The 17632-nt window shown below is 42.1% G+C and overlaps 1 protein-coding gene across 6 annotated transcripts in view; it reads right to left on the reverse strand.

Annotated features, from left to right (window-relative positions):
* LOC114653568 (uncharacterized) overlaps positions 1 to 17632 on the reverse strand; it is an 89658-nt gene that overhangs the window by 1741 nt on the left and 70285 nt on the right. For 4 of the 6 annotated variants that reach the window (XR_003716535.2, XR_007935300.1, XR_003716536.2 and 1 more), the window contains one exon: positions 947 to 1061. The exons of 1 other annotated variant lie outside the window; for it this stretch is intronic. Coding sequence is in view for 1 of the 5 variants with exons in the window: in XM_051929081.1 (XP_051785041.1) it covers positions 947 to 1832 (886 nt within the window). In the remaining 4 variants the exon portion in view is untranslated. Of the gene's footprint in view, positions 1 to 946; positions 17457 to 17632 lie in introns of those variants that run through there. One more of the 6 variants, XM_051929081.1, reaches the window with a different exon arrangement.

Below are 17632 nucleotides of genomic sequence, written 5' to 3' on the forward strand. Positions count from 1 at the left end.
TAGACTTTTGACATAATGCACAGCATCTGCAGAACTGCTCTGCATATGTAGAAAAGCCTGCAGCTTCCCAGTGTTTTTCAACATCCTGAATCATGGCGTCCCTTCCAGCATGGTCTAGACCAGGGGTAGGCAACGTCGGTCCTGGAGTGCCACAGTATGTGCAGGTTTTTGTTCCAACCCAGTTCCTTAACGAGAACTCAATTATTGCTGATGAAGCACATATTGCTTAAGTGACATTTTAATTCTTCATTTTAGTGGTCTCGCTTGTTAAGGTTCTCCAACCTTAATTGCTTATTTCAATCTTAAACTGCTGCATTCAGTGTTTTAATTGCTCCTTATTAGCAATAAGATGTAAAACAGGGGTAGGCAATGTCGGTCCTGGTGAGCCGCAGTGGCTACAGGTTTTCATTCAACCCAATTGCTTAATTAGAAACCAATCATTGCCAATCTCAGACCTTATTTAATTTTATGGCTTGTTAGTCTGTGCAATGTAAGGCTTTTATATCGTAGATTTTTTTCCTTTCCAAGGATATCATCCAAATGATTTGAAGCCTAAAACAGATCATTTTCAGTCTGTCACATTTTTCTATTAAGTGTTTTATTAAATCAAACCGTGCATGATGAACACACACAGATGTAATTGGAAAAAAGCTAGCTGGAGAACTGCTGGCTTCTTTGTCTTTTACATCTTATTGCTAATAAGGAGCAATTAAAACACTGAATGCAGCAGTTTAAGATTGAAATAAGCAATTAAGGTTGGAGAACCTTAACAAGCGAGACCACTAAAATGAAGCATTAAAATGTCACTTAAGCAATATGTGCTTCATCAGCAATAATTGAGTTCTCGTTAAGGAACTGGGTTGGAACAAAAACCTGCACATACTGTGGCACTCCAGGACCGACGTTGCCTACCCCTGGTCTAGACCATGAGCGATTTTTGACATACCTGGGAAAGAAGCCTTTGGGAGGAAAGGTTTGTTAATTTGCCTATGGGTCCAGACTCCATCAGAGAGGGACCCTTCTTTGGACCATTTTCTTTTTTCTCTGTCCGTGGCTGCACTCTGTAAAGAAACAAGTTGATTATCAGGGTCCTGGTTATTTCTCTGTTGGAATAAAGAAATTGGTGTGTTATTATATGCAGCCTGTTTAGCAAAGTGATCAGCTAATTCGTTTCCTTTGCTGACAGGATCTTGTTTTCCTATGTGAGCTTGACATTTAACGATCGCTAACTTTGATGGTTTAGTTATAGCTTCTAAGAGGGATTCAATCAGTTTTTGATGTTGGATCGGTTTGCCAGCGCTGGTCTTAAATCCTCTTAATTTCCATAAGGCTCCATGATCATGGCAGACTCCAAAAGCATATCTGGAATCCGTATAAATTGTTATAATTTTCCCTTCGGACAACTGACATGCTCGGGTGATAGCTATCAATTCAGCTGCCTGCGCGCTTAAATTTGATGAAATTCGGTTTGCTTCCAGCAGGTGGCCACCTTTCACTACTGCATAGCTGGTCGAGGGTGTTCCATTTTCCAATCGCAAAGAACATCCGTCCACAAAAATTAATTCTCCAATATCTAACGGTGTTTCGTGTAGGTCTGGTCTAGGCTTTACAACTTTAGCTATTTCATCATGACAGTCATGTGGCTTTACGTCTTCTTCAGTTGGAAGAAGAGTGGCTGGATTGAAGGTAGAGCATCTTTCAACAGTGACATTGGACAAAGTATAGAGTACATTTTGATAGTGTATTGCTCTTGCAGTTGTGAGATGTGAGGTTTTAGCCTGTACTAAAATAGAATGAACGGCGTGACGTACCTTTACTGTTAGGGGGCTCATGAGCACTTTGTTTGTCTGTATGCGGTTGCGTTAAAACTGCATTCATTAATCCCCCCTTTTTCATCCACGAACCCAGTGAATGGACGAGAATATAGTCAGTGAGAGTAATGCATTTTTTTTTTTTTAATCACATAGAGCCTTGTCAGCCTGCTATATCACTGCATGCAGCCAGATCGCAGTGTTAGCTAGATTTTGTAAAGGCTGTGCTCCTCCTGAAAAACTTACAAGCAAACAACTTCTCAGGCCGCAAGCTGGTACTACTTTTAAATTAGGAATTCATCTCACCGTGGTGCCATACATGCTAGCCTCCAGATCATGGAAAAGTCCGAGGCGGAACCGGGTCAGCGACAACAAGGAAACACTAATTTCCGTGGCGACCCAAGTGCCAACTGCAAACAAAGATAATCCATTTCGGGAAACACACAGCACAACTCCACAACAAGAAAACATTCCCACCAAAAGCTATGCAGCCACAGAGAAATATGCTGACTTAACCTGTTGTTTTGTGACCGGTCTTGGAAGGTTTTGAATGATGGTTAAACGGCCGCTAGAGAGAGCTCTTGTATCGCAAGAAATGTCATGACCTAAATATTTAACGATAGCTTGAAGTAACTGCAGTTTTTTTTTTGTTTTTTTTTGACACTTTTTTTATGGCCATTTTCACCTAAAAAGAATAGCAATTTTCTGAGTGTCATGTGCACTTGTTGTTTATTTATTTTTCTTTTCTTTTTTCTTATCTACATACTGTATTAATTTATTATCTTTTTCCGGCCAAAACCATAAACACAAGGGGTTTCAGTATATCCCTGAGGCATGACGGTCCAGGTCCATCGGCGGTTTTGAAAGGTAAAAGCAAACCAGAATTGAGAATCAGGGTGCACGGGAATGGAAAAGAAAGCGTTAGCAAGGTCAATAACAGAGAAGTACCGGGAGGACGGGGGTATCGTGGAAAGAATAGTGGAAGGATTAGGAACAATAGGTGTTCTAGGAAAAAACCGCAGAGTTAACTTGTCATAGGTCTGGAACAAAACGCCAGGACCCGTCAGCCTTTTTACAGGTAAAATGGGGGAGTTGACTGGAGAGTATGTAATTGGAATAATCGCTCCTCGCCTCACGAGATCAGAATGTACGGCGGCGATGCCAGCCTCTGCCTCTGGAGACAGAGGATCCTGGACACAGTACGGGCGGAAGGAAGATTTTGAGAAAATCACCAGTGGCTCAGTGTGCTATCCTTCCTTAATCAATTTTTCCCTTGGGACCACAGTGCTAAGGAAACATGGGGAACCAAATCTCCTAAAAAGAAAACGTTTTGTGAATATGTGAGGTGCACTGAAGCAACTGCTTTAGTAGACAACAAAAATACATGGAATGTGCAAAGTTTCAGGGCATGTGCTGGAGGAAAGAAAAGATTCTAACCAAGGTGTGTCCACTTCAGTAGGGAAATACTGGGCAGTACAAGGCAGGGTGCCCAGGACTTGTAAGTGAGGAAATAGGCATGAGGGGAAAGAATGAAGGGCTTTCAAGAGGAAGGTGGGCGGGGAGATGTTCAGGGTCCAGGCTGCAAAAGAGGGCTTGGGGTGTGAAATGTGGCACAGGAGCTTAGGAATGGAGCAGCAAAGATCCTTGTTCAGTTAAAGAAAATTGAGACTGACAATTAAGTCATAAGATCCCATCCCAGCAGTTTCACAGGGCACAAATGATTTAACAGAAAGCAACGAGTCAATAATGAAACTGTTAATGCTGAGCTGTAATTGCACAGGAACCTCCTTCAGCGCATGGCTCCTGTGTCCATTTCAAAGGCAGTTTCTTTGCCATTAAAGTCAATAAAAGATCAGTTTCAGCATGACGAGTAAGCAAAGGAAACTGGAAAAAGTGGCTGGGGTCCCTGATAATTCTTAGGACCAAGGAATGTCATTAGGCTCAGGGAGAGGGGGTGACGGAGGCGCTTGTGTTGGCAGTTGCGTCTAAAATGTCCAAGTTCACCGCAGCAGCGGCAGGCATATGACGCTGGCGTCTGCTCCGAAGGGTTAGGCATCTAAGCTAAAGGATTATTAGGGTTTGATAAATGGAACCCGCGTCCTCTTCTGTGCCCTCGCCCTCGACCTCCAAAGAATTTTCCGTGTCCTCTCCCCCTAGCCAGGTCAGTTCTTCCAGTATAGTAATTTATTTGTGCAGCCAAAAGTTTGGTCTGTGTGTCTGACTCTTTTAATTTAGTCTGACTGTCAGCATGCTCTGCATGACGCTTGTCTTCCTCGAACGTTGCGGTCTTCCAGCCTTTTGCAGGACGTGCAGACTTTGCTTTGAATGGCACTTCTCAGTCCCGAGATGAAAGGAGGCACTGCAGCATGAGTTCTATCGTTTGTATTGTCTAGCCCAGAGTGATTAGCCATCAGATCTTGCAATCTGTGAGCCGGCTGAAAGTAGTGACCAGTTTGTGCCCTTTTTCTATTTTTTCTGCCAGGGCTCCTTTCAAAGGCTCTCACTGGGCGAGGAAAGGACCTTCATTCCAACACCAAGGGACACCGTTATGATCACCGTGATTTACAGTTGCCCATGTGGTGCTCAGCTGTCGACGGAGCACCTGTGTCCACTCTGCAGCATTTGTTTTATACATGTTATCCAGCTGCTGTAACAGCTCCACAAATTGCAGTCCACGGACTGCTCGTGCGCTGGGAGACTCTTTTAATTTCTGCCATTACAATCCAGTAGCACCTTGTGAATGATCTGAATTATCTTCCTCAGGGTCAATATGTGAGGATGGGTCATAATGATATTGTTCATCGTAAAAACCTGCTCCAGACGGTTCGTCTGTTAACAGGGGTGTTGTTGGAGAAGAGGGTGCAAGAGGTGGAAGCGGGGTAGTTTTGGTAAGGAGGGGGTGGACAGATTACGGGGTATAGGGGGTCTTTCTTTTCGGTCTGCTTTCTTTTACTTTCAGGCTTGGGCGCTGTCTCTATCTTCACTTTCTGCAACGCTAGCAATAATTCTTCCTTGTCTTTTTTGTGTTCTGACTTCAGCAGCCAGCAGGTTGTTACGCCTCTGCTTATTCCACTTCTTACATGCCTTTTAAAATCCAACCCAGTCTGCTTCTCTATTAACTGTTTAGGGGACCCGCCTTTCAATCCCAACGGTGTACTAGGAGCCTGGTGATTCTCTGAAAATAATCCTTCTAACATTAGGTTTTGAGGACCCTGGTGGACCTGTTTGACTGGCTTGCTATTTATTTCCCATAGTCAGCGGCAGGCCTTCAACAGAGAGCAACTCAATCCCCGATTATTTCTCGTCCCACTTGTCGTCCCCGGAAATCAACCAGTCGACAAGTGGAAATCAACTTCCCCTCTTCCAAATTTCACACGTACTCTAACTGCCCCTTTCACCCCTATTCCTCTTAATATAGGAACGTGCCACTCAGTCCTTTCTACTCGAATTCCTAAGGGGTGACTTACTAGCATTCACACTGTGCCGTCACTCTCTATGAATCACTAAAACCCTTCTAGGTCGATACGGTATGATTCTCTATTCTTTCAGCATGCTTTTATTTTTTATTCTCTTTTATTATTATTTTTTTTTTCTCTTTTCCCCGTATACTTCTATTTCTTCCAGCACACCAGTCAAACCAACGGGAATCCCCCGAATCTACTCACCGCAACTCCTTCTGCCTGCCTGGAAAAATCCCATCCAGTTGCTTTTCGTTTCGGTCAGGAGGAGGTCAGCGACTCCCCACGCAGGAAAACGCCCAAGGTAGGCCAGTCCTAACTTTTACCGGAGCTGGTCCTCGATCCGCGGAAATCAGTCCACTTGGACGAACCCGCCCAGGGAGTCGTCTGCCCGTCTCCTGCCCCACGTTGGGCGCCAAAAACTGTGGACAAAAAAGGCACACTGAAAAGCAGACAGATAATAGTTTCTCAATTCACTTTATTTATTCATTCGGAGTCGCAGTAAGTAGAGATTCAAAAGAGTATAACTTATTGCCGCAAAGCTCAATTGAACCCTGATCAAAAGCCAGGAGGGGTTTTTTATACTTCAGCATCTCATGATTAATAAGACAGAAAGAACATCCTTATCAAAACAGTAAAGTTAAGCAATATGTCTGTTGAGCTAAGCATTATCTGTGTTTTGGAAGCTGAGCACAGGAGAGACGCCTTTGCATAAACTACATGTATTTTCTGCAGCCTTGTGACCTTGTCCCTGAAACATTCACTCTGAGAAAGGGAAAACAAGAAACAGCTTACATTTTATTCATGTGGACACTATTTCTTCTGAACCCTGGAATAACATATTTTTGTTAGTTCATAAGCCAAAGCGTCTCTCACTGGCAAGTTGGAAAAATAGTTATTATAAAAATTCTAATTTACTAAACACACAAAATACATGGTGCTGAGGAGAACATTCTTCTTCTACAAGATCAAGAAGAGAAAGAGAGGGAGGGCAGAGCCAAGGATCAAATGGTGGAAGTTGAAAAAGGAAGACTGCAAGGTTGAGTTTAGGGAGGAGGTGAGACAGGCACTGGGTGGTAGTGAAGAGTTGCCAGACAGCTGGGAAACTACAGCAGATGTAGTAAGGGTGACAGCAAGAAGGGTGCTTGGCGTGACATCTGGAAAGAGGAAGGAGGAAAAGGAAACCTGGTGGTGGAATGAGGAAATACAGGAGAGTATACAGAGGAAGAGAATGGCAAAGAAGAAGTGGGACAGTCATAGAGATGTAGAAAGTAGACAAGAGTACAAGGAGATAAGGCGCAAGGTGAAGAGAGAGGTGGCGAAGGCTAAAGAAAAGGTGTATGATGAGTTGTATGAGAGGTTGGACACTAAGGAGGGAGAAAAGGACCTGTACCGATTGGCTAGACAGAGGGACTGAGGTGGGAAAGATGTGCAGCAGGTTAGGGTGATAAAGGATAAAGATGGAAACGTACTCATGAGCGAGGAGAGTGTGTTGAACAGATGGAAAGAGTATTTTGAGAGGCTGATGAATGAAGAAAACGAGAGAGAGAAGAGGTTGGATGATGTGGAGATAGTGAATCAGGAAGTGCAACGGATTAGCAAGGAGGAAGTAAGGACAGCTATGAAGAGGATGAAAAATGGAAAGGCCGTTGGTCCAGATGACATACTTATGGAAGCATAGAGGTGTTTAGGAGAGATGGCAGTGGAGTTTTTAACCAGATTGTTTAATGGAATCGTGGAAAGTGAGAGGATGTCTGAGGATTGGAGAAGAAGCGTACTGGTGCCGATATTTAAGAATAAGGGGGATGTGCAGGACTGCAGTAACTACAGGGGAATAAAATTGATGAGCCACAGCATGAAGTTATCGGAAAGAGTAGTGGAAGCTATGTTAAGAAGTGAGGTGATGATTAGAGCTGCAGTATAGTTTCATGCCATGAAAGAGCACCACAGATGCAATGTTTGCTCTGAGGATGTTGATGGAGAAGTTTAGAGAAGGCCAGAAGGAGATGCATTGCGTCTTTGTGGACCTGGAGAAAGCATATGACAGGGTGCCTCGAGAGGAGCTGTGATATTGTATGAGGAAGTCGGGAGTGGCAGAGAAGTACGTAAGAGTTGTACAGGATATGTACGAGGGAAGTGTGACTGTGGCGAGGTCTGTGGTAGGAGTGACGGATGCATTCAAGTTGGAAGTGGGATTACATCAGGGATTGGCTCTGAGCCCTTTCTTATTTGCAATGGTGATGGACAGGTTGACAGACGAGATTAGATAGGGGTCCTCATGGACTATGATGTTTGCTGATGACATTGTGATCTGTAGCGATAGTAGGGAGCAGGTTGAGGAGACCCTAGAGAGGTGGAGATATGCTCTAGAGAGGAGAGGAATGAAGGTCAGTAGGAACAAGACAGAATACATGTGTATAAATGAGAGGGAGGTCAGTGGAATGGTGAGGATGCAGGGAGTAGAGTTGGTGAAGGTGGATGAGTTTAAATACTTGGGATCAACAGTACAGAGTAATGGGGATTGTGGAAGAGAGGTGAAAAAGAGAGTGCAGGGAGGGTGGAATGGGTGGAGAAGAGTATCAAGAGTGATTTGTGACAGACGGGTATCAGCAAGAGTGAAAGGGAAGGTCTATAGGACGGTAATGAGACCAGCTATGTTATATGGGATGGAGACGGTGGCACTGACCAGAAAGCAGGAGACAGAGCTGGAGGTAGCAGAGTTAAAGATGGTAAGATTTGCACTGGGTGTGACGAGGATGGATAGGATTAGAAATGAGTACATTAGAGGGTCAGCTCAAGTTGGACGGTTGGGAGACAAAGTCAGAGAGGCGATATTGCATTGGTTTGAATAAGTGCAGAGGAGAGATGCTGGATATATTGGGAGAAGGATGCTAAGGATAGAGCTGCCAGGGAAGAGGAAAAGAGGAAGGCCTAAGCGAAGGTTTATGGATGTGGTGAGAGAGGACATGCAGGTGATGGTTGTAACAGAACAAGATGCAGAGGACAGAAAGATATGGAAGAGGATGATCCGCAGTGGTAACCCCTAACGGGAGCAGCTGAAAGAAGAAGAAGAAGAAGAAGAAGAAGAAGAAGAAGAAGAAGAAGTAACTTTGTGATACTGGTCAACAAGCATTTTACTACTGGGATTCTTTCTTCTCTACATTAACAAATTTCATTTGCTGACTCCAAATCTGAAAACCGCTTTTGTCCAGCACGACCCATTTTTTAGTTATGATGTTCCAGGTCTTGGACAACTAGGGTGACTGGACAGTAAAGGTGATGCATTTCAGCAAGTTTGGTCTTGAGAAAAGTGAAGCGAAAATTAAGGAAGGTGTTTTTGTTGACACTGAAATGCGTGAACTGATGCTTGACAATGAGTTCAAAAGCAAACTGAAGCCAACTGAGTCAGCACCCTCATTCGTGCAGGTTGTCCAGAATTTTCTTGACAGTCACAGTGTAGAGAATTATACTGAGCTTGTGGAGAATATGCTGAAAGTATATTAGCTTACAGGAGCCAGAATGTCACTGAAAATGCATTTTTTACATTATCATCTTGACTTTTTTCCACCAAACCTAAGTGATGTCAGAGATGAGCATGGGAAAAGATTTCATCAAGCTATAAAGGTGATGGAAAACTGATATTGGGAAAAATTCACTCAGAGCATGATGGGTGACTACTGTTGGTTCTTGCAAAGAGAGACGGATGTGCAGTACAAGCGCAAAAGTGAGTGCCCCCAACATTTTTGGGCATGCTCACCTCACTTTTATATTGGGGTAAATTTACATAAATATGCTTTAACGTGTCTCTTGTATCGTCTTCAGGTTTGTTTTCAGAATAAACACATCAAAACAATTTTGGAGGGACATAGTCCAAACTCCAGATATCATGTTGATATATCCATCCATCCATCCATTTTCCAACCCGCTGAATCCGAACACAGGGTCACGGGGGTCTGCTGGAGCCAATCCCAGCCAACACAGGGCACAAGGCAGGAACCAATCCTGGGCAGGGTGCCAACCCACCGCAGCATGTTGATATATTATATTGATATTCAAAAGTGTCAAAACATCAATGATGTGTATTTGAAAAACTTGATGTGCTAGCTTAATCCCGATTTCATATATGAAATCAGTGTGAAAAACTTAATAAAGAGATGCTCTAAAGTTCCCAGAAGCAAACAAAAAATATTTTTTTGTAGACCAGTGGAATTATTGTTAATAGTTTAATCATTTTTTTACATCAACACTAGGGGGCTTCGCTCCCTGTTCGCTTTGCTCGTCAACCCCCCTGGCCAACGCTACGCGCCAGCCACTTCGCGTCTCTGCCGCTCACGTATGTGGATTTCAATTACACCAAACAACAAATCTTTTAATTCTCGTGGATACGCCTCTTCATTGGGAAGAAACACTACTTTTACTTGATGGCAACACAAATTAGACGATCTACAAGTCTATGACTTAAAGTTTAAATCCGAACAATATATTTGATCTCTTTTCGAAGTTCCATTATTTCACCAAGTAATAATTTCCATTTATTTGTGCTAATGCAATTTGTACTAACATTTTTTTCAGACTTTCAAATTTTAGTACTTTCATTTTCTTTAGCCTGCTCTGTATGTGTATCATGCTAACGTTTTTGAATTCTTTATGACTACTTTATCATCTACTCTTTGTCTTTTATTTCCGGCCCTGGGCGTAGTTAAATCTCTTGGCACAAAGTCTCGTCTTGCCGGTACTTGAAAGTATCTCTCTGAAAAAGTCATGTCTCGTCCCAGGCTAAAAAGTCTTGTCTCATCCCAGGATTTTTTTTATTATAATAGAGAGATAACAATTCCTACTGATTACTATAGAATAGCTAGAACAATACCGAAAAAACAGTGAAAAACAGTTGTGACAGACGACCGGCTATGGACTCCGGTCGCCACCCCCAGGCCGCTAGGAGGAGCCCTCCGGACAGCATATTTGTGCCCCGAGTTCCAGCAGGGCCTCATGGACTTTGTAGTGTTGTGACACATCCCTGCTGGATACCTTGGGGGCCGCCAGGAGTCGCTGTAGGGGGGCTAGTGGGCTCTGGCATGCCCTATAACATATCAGTCACGTGACTGGAGGAAGTGACGTGCTCCCGGGATAAAGAAGAGGACTGTTTGCCCTGACCCGGAAGGAAATGGACTTGTGGGTTGTGCTTAGAACCACTTCCGGGTCAGGAGCTATAAAAGGACTCTGGGTAAGCCCAGACACTGAGCTGAGCTGGGAGGAAGGTGGGCTAAGTGTCTGGGCGAGGAGGTATTGGTTTTTGAGAAGAGTTTATTGTTTATATGAGTGTGGAGTGGAGGGTGCTTTGTGCACATTATAATAACAAAATAAATAGTTGTTATATTTTCACCTGGTCTGAAGAGTGGTACCTGAGGGTTCGAGAGGTGGCTCCACGCTTCATCTGTTACACAGTGGTCAGATAATATAATAATTTTAAGTTTTGTATGTGCTCAAGCAGCACCACCTCGCGATTTGGTGCATGAAAATCGTGTTCAAACGCCTGCTCGAGCACTTTTAAAATGCATGCTTATTAGCTCAAAGTGTATTTAAAAAATGCCAATTTTTAAGTTTGAATACTCAAACTGTTGTTCGAGTAATTTAAAAACACGGCCTAAATAAAAGCAAACAAAAGAAATACATTGGAAAACGGGGAGAGAGGGAAAACATACAAACTTTTCATATTAATGGGTGAATACATACCTGCTGACTAGAAAACATGTAGGATTGATAAGAGACTGACTGAACTTCTCACATTTCTTGCTTGCACTAACTAGCAGCAGTTAACTCATAAGGCCAGGTTTATACTTCACATGAAACATGCACCAGCGGACGCTACTGCTACGCAAGCCTTTTACTGTTTATACTTGCGCGCATACCTTACATAAATCTGGAAGATTCCACCAGGTGGCAGTGCGAGATATCATCACGGTGAGAAAACGTTCAACTCCGCTGTGTTGTGAATTGCTTGAAACATCCATTAAAGTCCGAGGACACCTTGCTGCAATATCTCTGAAAAGGATTTTTAATGATTAAATCAATCAATCCAGGGAGGCGCCCATTCCAGCTAGCATTGCACACGAGGCAGAAACAATCCCTGGACGGGGCATCAGCACATTGCAAGGTGAATACAAGCATACACATACACTAGTGTCATTTTAGCGTCACCAAATCCTCAAATCTGCATATCTTTGGAAGGAAACTGGAATACACTATGGAAACCCACCAGGAAAAAAGTAAACTCCAGGCAAGCGAGACAGCAGCACTACCACTCCACCACCGTGTCACCCCCATGTGTGCAATTATTAACAATATTCATTATTTAAATGAAGTTAATGATTTATCTGTAAAATGTAATATACACACTTTAATGCATTTCATCATGAAAGTGATATCAAGTATAAATGTAAGGATTCTAGATGTGCACAGAGTTGGAATATCATACATTTAATATGCTCTGTGTGGAGATCTATTGCTGCTTGCCGCTTCTGTCAGGTCAGGAGGAAGATCCAGGAGCATGTAGCGATTAACAACTGGGTTTATGATGGTCTACTTTAATGATAAAGTTCACTATGAGATTAAAGTGGACATTTCGAGATTAAAGCCAAAATTTCCACTTTAATCACAAAATACACCTTTTCACTGTGTCCTTAATTTTTTTCTCTGTGGCTCAGATACAGCTCTGTACATTATGTTGCTGTTGTGAAGGTGCAAAAAAAAGGCAGCACATAAGATGGTATGTGAGACTTTTAAAATGTTTTGTGTCATTACGATGGGAATATGCAACTCTTGAATATAAAAGCACCACAATTGCATTTGTATGTTGGAATTTTGCTTCACCACATCGAACCATTCATGAAACACCGAAGCAGGCACATCGATCCTATGGCATCCTCAAAGCGGCTTTCTGTCACATGTAGATAGTAAACAGAGAATCTGACATCACTTTCCAACTTTTATCACACTGCGCCCCCCGAATATCCATTGGGACTGCAACTCGCGCATGCATCGCATGAGGACCTGCTCAGAGGACGTATCAAATGAATGCTGGGAACGTGTGGCAGCCATGATGCATGCACGTATGCGTTTTAGGCGTGAAGCATAAACGAGCCCTAAGCGACACTAGCGCTAGTTGTGGTATGATGAGTGAAGCATGGACAGCGCTGCCACGCATCCTAGTGGCTGTTAATACAACTAACATGAACTCGAATTTATTCCTTTTAGAGAAGGTTTATTATTTTCTTCCACTGTTCAACTTTATTTATTTGCCACTGCTATTTGTTACCATTTCCCACAGAACCCAATGCGATGTCTCAAACCCCAGTTGAGAAAATTTGCTCTAAAGTATGTTTTTCATTTTTAATTCCTAGTTTCATCATTTTGAGAGATGACTCATGAGATCAGGACAATCAACTTTTCTGGTGAAACCATTGTCTTTTCCAACCCTTTTTGAAGCTGCTTAATTTAGTTCTGGCTCGCTGGAGCCTGTCTTGACAATTCTAAGCGTAAGGTCAGGTTCTTCACTGGATGATGGGCTAGTCCATCTCTCTTCTTCACAAATTCACTCATTTACATGAGGCAGTTTAAAGGGCTAATTAATGTAACACACATATCTTTTTAATGTGGGCGGAAACCACACAGGAATTCCATGTGGACAGTGAGTAGGCCTTACAAATATGGTGTTCTATTAAAACATACAAAAATTAGGGAAAAGTGAATGTTTTATACATTCCTGTCATACTAAATTAAGAAAGAGGGTGAAGTAGTGTGGGAATATTACCTGAATCTTCATCACTAGGACAATAGCTGAGCTAATTCGACATGGGTGATGCTAAATGACATAAAACACTTTGTAGTTCCTGAAAACATACTTGGTAACATGGAAAGATACATGTTTGAGGAATACTACAAAGTACCTAGAAACAAACTTATATGGGCAGGGGGAATATGGTGTAAATAAATTAAACAGTTATTGCCCAAGCTGATGTTCAAACCAGGTACTCTGGAGCTCTGAGAGTGCCATGCTAACCAGTGTAGCACCTGTCTACTTTGGTGATGCCACTCTTGAAAATTAAAAACCCCAATAACAGGCCTCTCTCTTTGTCTCTGTTATTCATTACTGGCTCACTGGCTTTAGTTTAACCTTGTAGTGAACACTCACATGCCCAAGAGCAAAATGCCCAACTGTCTGCCAGCATGATATCACTTTTATATATATAGGAACAATAGCTTGTGTTTATACCTTGGAAAGCATGTCTAAATACGGAAGTGCAGAAATGAAAATATAACATTATTAAAGTGTGTCACTGATGAACTTCAAGGGCTACCCCAACTCAAGGACAAGTTAAAATACCTGTAGCTAAATATTATTTACAAGATTCTAAATATTTTTCTTGATTCAGCACAGAAGGCTTTTTAAAATATCTATAGCAATTGGTTGATATCATCTCCTGTGCAAGAACATCTTTCTCTGGTTGTTTACTGCAGGGTTGCTTAAACTTTAAACTCAGCACCATTGTTTTGGACCCACCGGTGAGACAGAACAATAATACAAAATTTTTAAAAAAGTGCATAATTCATTTCGTCATTGCTATTATTACAGTGCATAGTTTTGCCATTAAAATGCCATAATGCATACCCTAATACCACATTGTAATGTTTTTCTTTCTTCCCTCAAAGATGGCCAGATTGCTATAGCACAGCAATGCCTGCCTCAATGAACTCAAGCCCCACCTGTAGGCTTTCTTGAATGTCACAAATCAATTGAGTACTATTTATGGATAGACTACAGTAATCTCTCGCTATATTGTGCTTCGACTTTCGCGGCTTCACTCTATCGTGGATTTTATATGTAAGCATGTTTAAATATATATTGCGGATTTTTTGCTGGTTCGTGGATTTCTGCGGACAATGGGTCTTTTAATTTTTGGTACATGCTTCCTCAGTTGGTTTGCCCAGTTGATTTCATACAAGGGACGCTATTGGCAGATGGCTGAGAAGCTACCCAACCAGAGCGCATATTACCTATTAAATAAAACTCCTCAAATATATTGTGAGCATGGGGGCTGTTTGCACCCCTACAAGATATGGCCGCTCCTCAAAAAACACTGAAAGATTACCTTCACATTGCTCTCTTCCTTGCTGGGCTTAAATGTGGCTGCTTTGTCAAGCGATATGCTTCCTGCATGGTGATTCGCATACTTAAAAGACCAAACAGCACGTATTGATTTTTAATTGTTTGTTTTTCTCTGTCTCTCTCACTCTCTCTGACATTCTCTGCTCCTGACGGAGGGGGTGTAAGCAGGGGGGCTGTTCGCACCACTAGACGATACGGACACTCCTCTAAAAAAATGCTGAAAGACTACCTTTACATTGCTCCCTTCCTAGCAGCTGCATTGTCCGGCGGTCCATACTTAAAAGCCCAAACAGCCCTATTGATTTCTGATTGTTTGCTTTTATCTCTCTCTCTCTCTGACATTTTCTGCCCCTGACGGGCACTCCTTTGAAGAGGAAGATATGTTTGCATTCTTTTAATTGTGAGACGGAACTGTCATCTCTGTCTTGTTATGGAGCACAGTTTAAACTTTTGAAAAAGAGACAAATGTTTGTTTGCAGTGTTTGAATAAAGTTCCTGTCTCTCTACAACCTCCTGTGTTTCAGTGCAAATCTGTGACCCAAGCATGACAATATTAAAATAACCATATAAACATATGGTTTCTACTTCGCGGTTTTTCACCTTTCGCAGGGGGTTCTGGAACGCAACCCCCGCGATCGAGGAGGGATTACTGTATTCTACTACATGAGAGGGGTGTTCCAACTTTCAAAAGAATTACTTTCCACATTTTATATTTTCCACTTTTTATATTTCAGATTTTTTTTGTAGAAATGTTATTGAATCCCTTATTTATATACGGTAAACTTCTTGTTATTTTTTTTTTGTAGGTCAATCATGGAATTATCTGCTTTGTTGCATTTTATACATCTAATATCATCTTGAAATAGTGATGGATTAAACGTATTTCAAAAAGTTTCAAAACTTCTAACACTGAAGCACTTCATTGTCCACCTTTTTTTTTGTTTTCCATGGAGTCACATGAAACATATCCTTAAGTGATATTTAAGTCAGTGTTGCTTTATGATAATCATTTTTGATTTTTTACATGGACATAGACATTGCTGTGCTCATATGGATATTCTTGGAGGAACACAAAAGCAGGTGCAATCACTGCCCAGAAGTGCTAATACCATATCTGGTCTCTCCATGGTAAACACATAAACCTCCTCCCAACAGCATCTCATAAACATATACTGTAACTCAAGAAGAAAAAGAAAATGAACATCAAAGACAGGTGCACGGTTCATCTCACATAATTATATTGCCAGCTCCTTGGTTGGTGAAGCTCTTTATATCCCATTACTCTTTTAACATACAGTACTTTATGTATTGTTGATCTTTAATTAATTTCTGGCTGTGGGTTCTCCTATGGAAATATGATCAAATTGTATATACATGCAGATCAGTGGTTCCAAATAAATGAGTTCATATGCAGGTCATTTCGTAGTAAACATACAGTATGCAAGTATTCCATACTTCTGACAATAATGATCTAATGTATTTTCAAAGAAATTGTTATACAAATCCATAAAAGGCACTATAAAAATAATGGTTGATCGACACTTTTAGTGATTATTTTGTCAACAAAATGTAAACAGTGTTTAACTGTGTGAACTGTACAGCTGAATTAGAAGGGGTGTTTTCAACCAATTCAAAATAAAATGAGTGCAATAAAATGCAATATAAAAGGCATGAAGGTCTTCTTGTACTCATCTGAAAGAATGATGCATGGTGCAGCCTGGATCTTATGGCTGGTTTTGAAGCTGTGAAATAGTGATTGTATTCACCAGAGAAAGCTCAGGCAACCGATACCAGACAGTAGGTCACATTATGGAAGATACATTCTGGAATTACAGCATGGTTGTAGCAATAACTAAGCATGTCATTTTAGATCCTTTAATCCTTTCTGTGATACAAACATACACACTTCATTGTCTATACATGGCATGGAACATCAGGACACTCATTGATTGTCAGTTAACTGTCAGAAAAGTAATGTCGACTTGTAATGTCGACTTTTGTCGACATTCGACTTCAACCCCTCCTGTCGACAAAAGTCGACATCCGCCCTAAAAGAGTTAACTCTTTTAGGGCGGATGTCGACTTTTGTCGACAGGAGGGGTTGAAGTCGAATGTCGACAAAAGTCGACATCCAGGGATAAAGGGCGACAATCAGCTGTTAATGGCGACAAATCTCACTGTCACGTCACAGGCATTCCCTCTGTGCTTGGAGGAATGCTAGACTCGTTGACTCGGCAAATAAACATTGCGTGTGCGTGAGTTGCGAAATGTAAACAAAGGCAAGATGGCACCGACATGTGAAAAGGCAGCGAAGCAAGTGCAGAAAAGAAAACACTTGGCAGACGTTGTTTTGCGCATTACCGCGGAGTCGGACTCTTGATTTTTCAGAATCGGACTTTATTGGCAGTGATCAGGAGATCGAGTAAGAGAGTTAGAAGCAGGCATCAGCTGATCAGACACCAGCCGATGCCGCGCCAGTGGATCTGCTGCCAGTTGAGTGCCTTCGCGCAGCCGATGCATCTACGGCAAGGTTCGCATGGGATAAATACACAGACATTGATCCGTTGAGAGCCGATATGGCTACCGGAGTTTACAAGACGGCATGGCTTGCTTTTGGACACGACAGATCACCAGCTGCTGTACTTCAGGCTGCTCTCTCCTGATGCTGCTTTTCAGCTACTGTCAGACGAGACAAACAGGTAGGCAGAGATTTTTTTTGAATCGCGGGCTGCGTTTGCATCGCATTCTCGTTATTCAAAGTGGAAACCCACAACGAAAGATGAGATGAAGCGCGCTGTGGCATTACAAATAGAGATGGGACAGAACTGGTGATATAACTTCAGGGAGCATTGGTCCAAACGTGTTTTGTCCCCTGGTGGCTTAGGTACGTGCTGCTGCAAAGTTTTATTCACTTCTGTAATAAACAGAAGCAAATCCCATGGGGTGAGCCAGGCTATAATGCCATACATAAAGTTCATAAAGTTTCAGAAGATGAAAAGAGGTGACAATACGGTTTTCATGCAGGCAGAAAACTTGGTGGCAGTGGCATGGCACGATGGCAAATGGGTGACTTGTCTCTCTACAGTACACACTAACAATATATGTTAGAAAATGCAGCAACAGACAATTGAAAAATAGGCATCAAAACAACACATAGAGAATTCAGGCTCATACAACATGCAAGACAGTAACATTTG

Source organism: Erpetoichthys calabaricus, chromosome 6, assembly GCF_900747795.2.
Source record: "Erpetoichthys calabaricus chromosome 6, fErpCal1.3, whole genome shotgun sequence".
Lineage (NCBI taxonomy): Eukaryota > Metazoa > Chordata > Cladistia > Polypteriformes > Polypteridae > Erpetoichthys > Erpetoichthys calabaricus.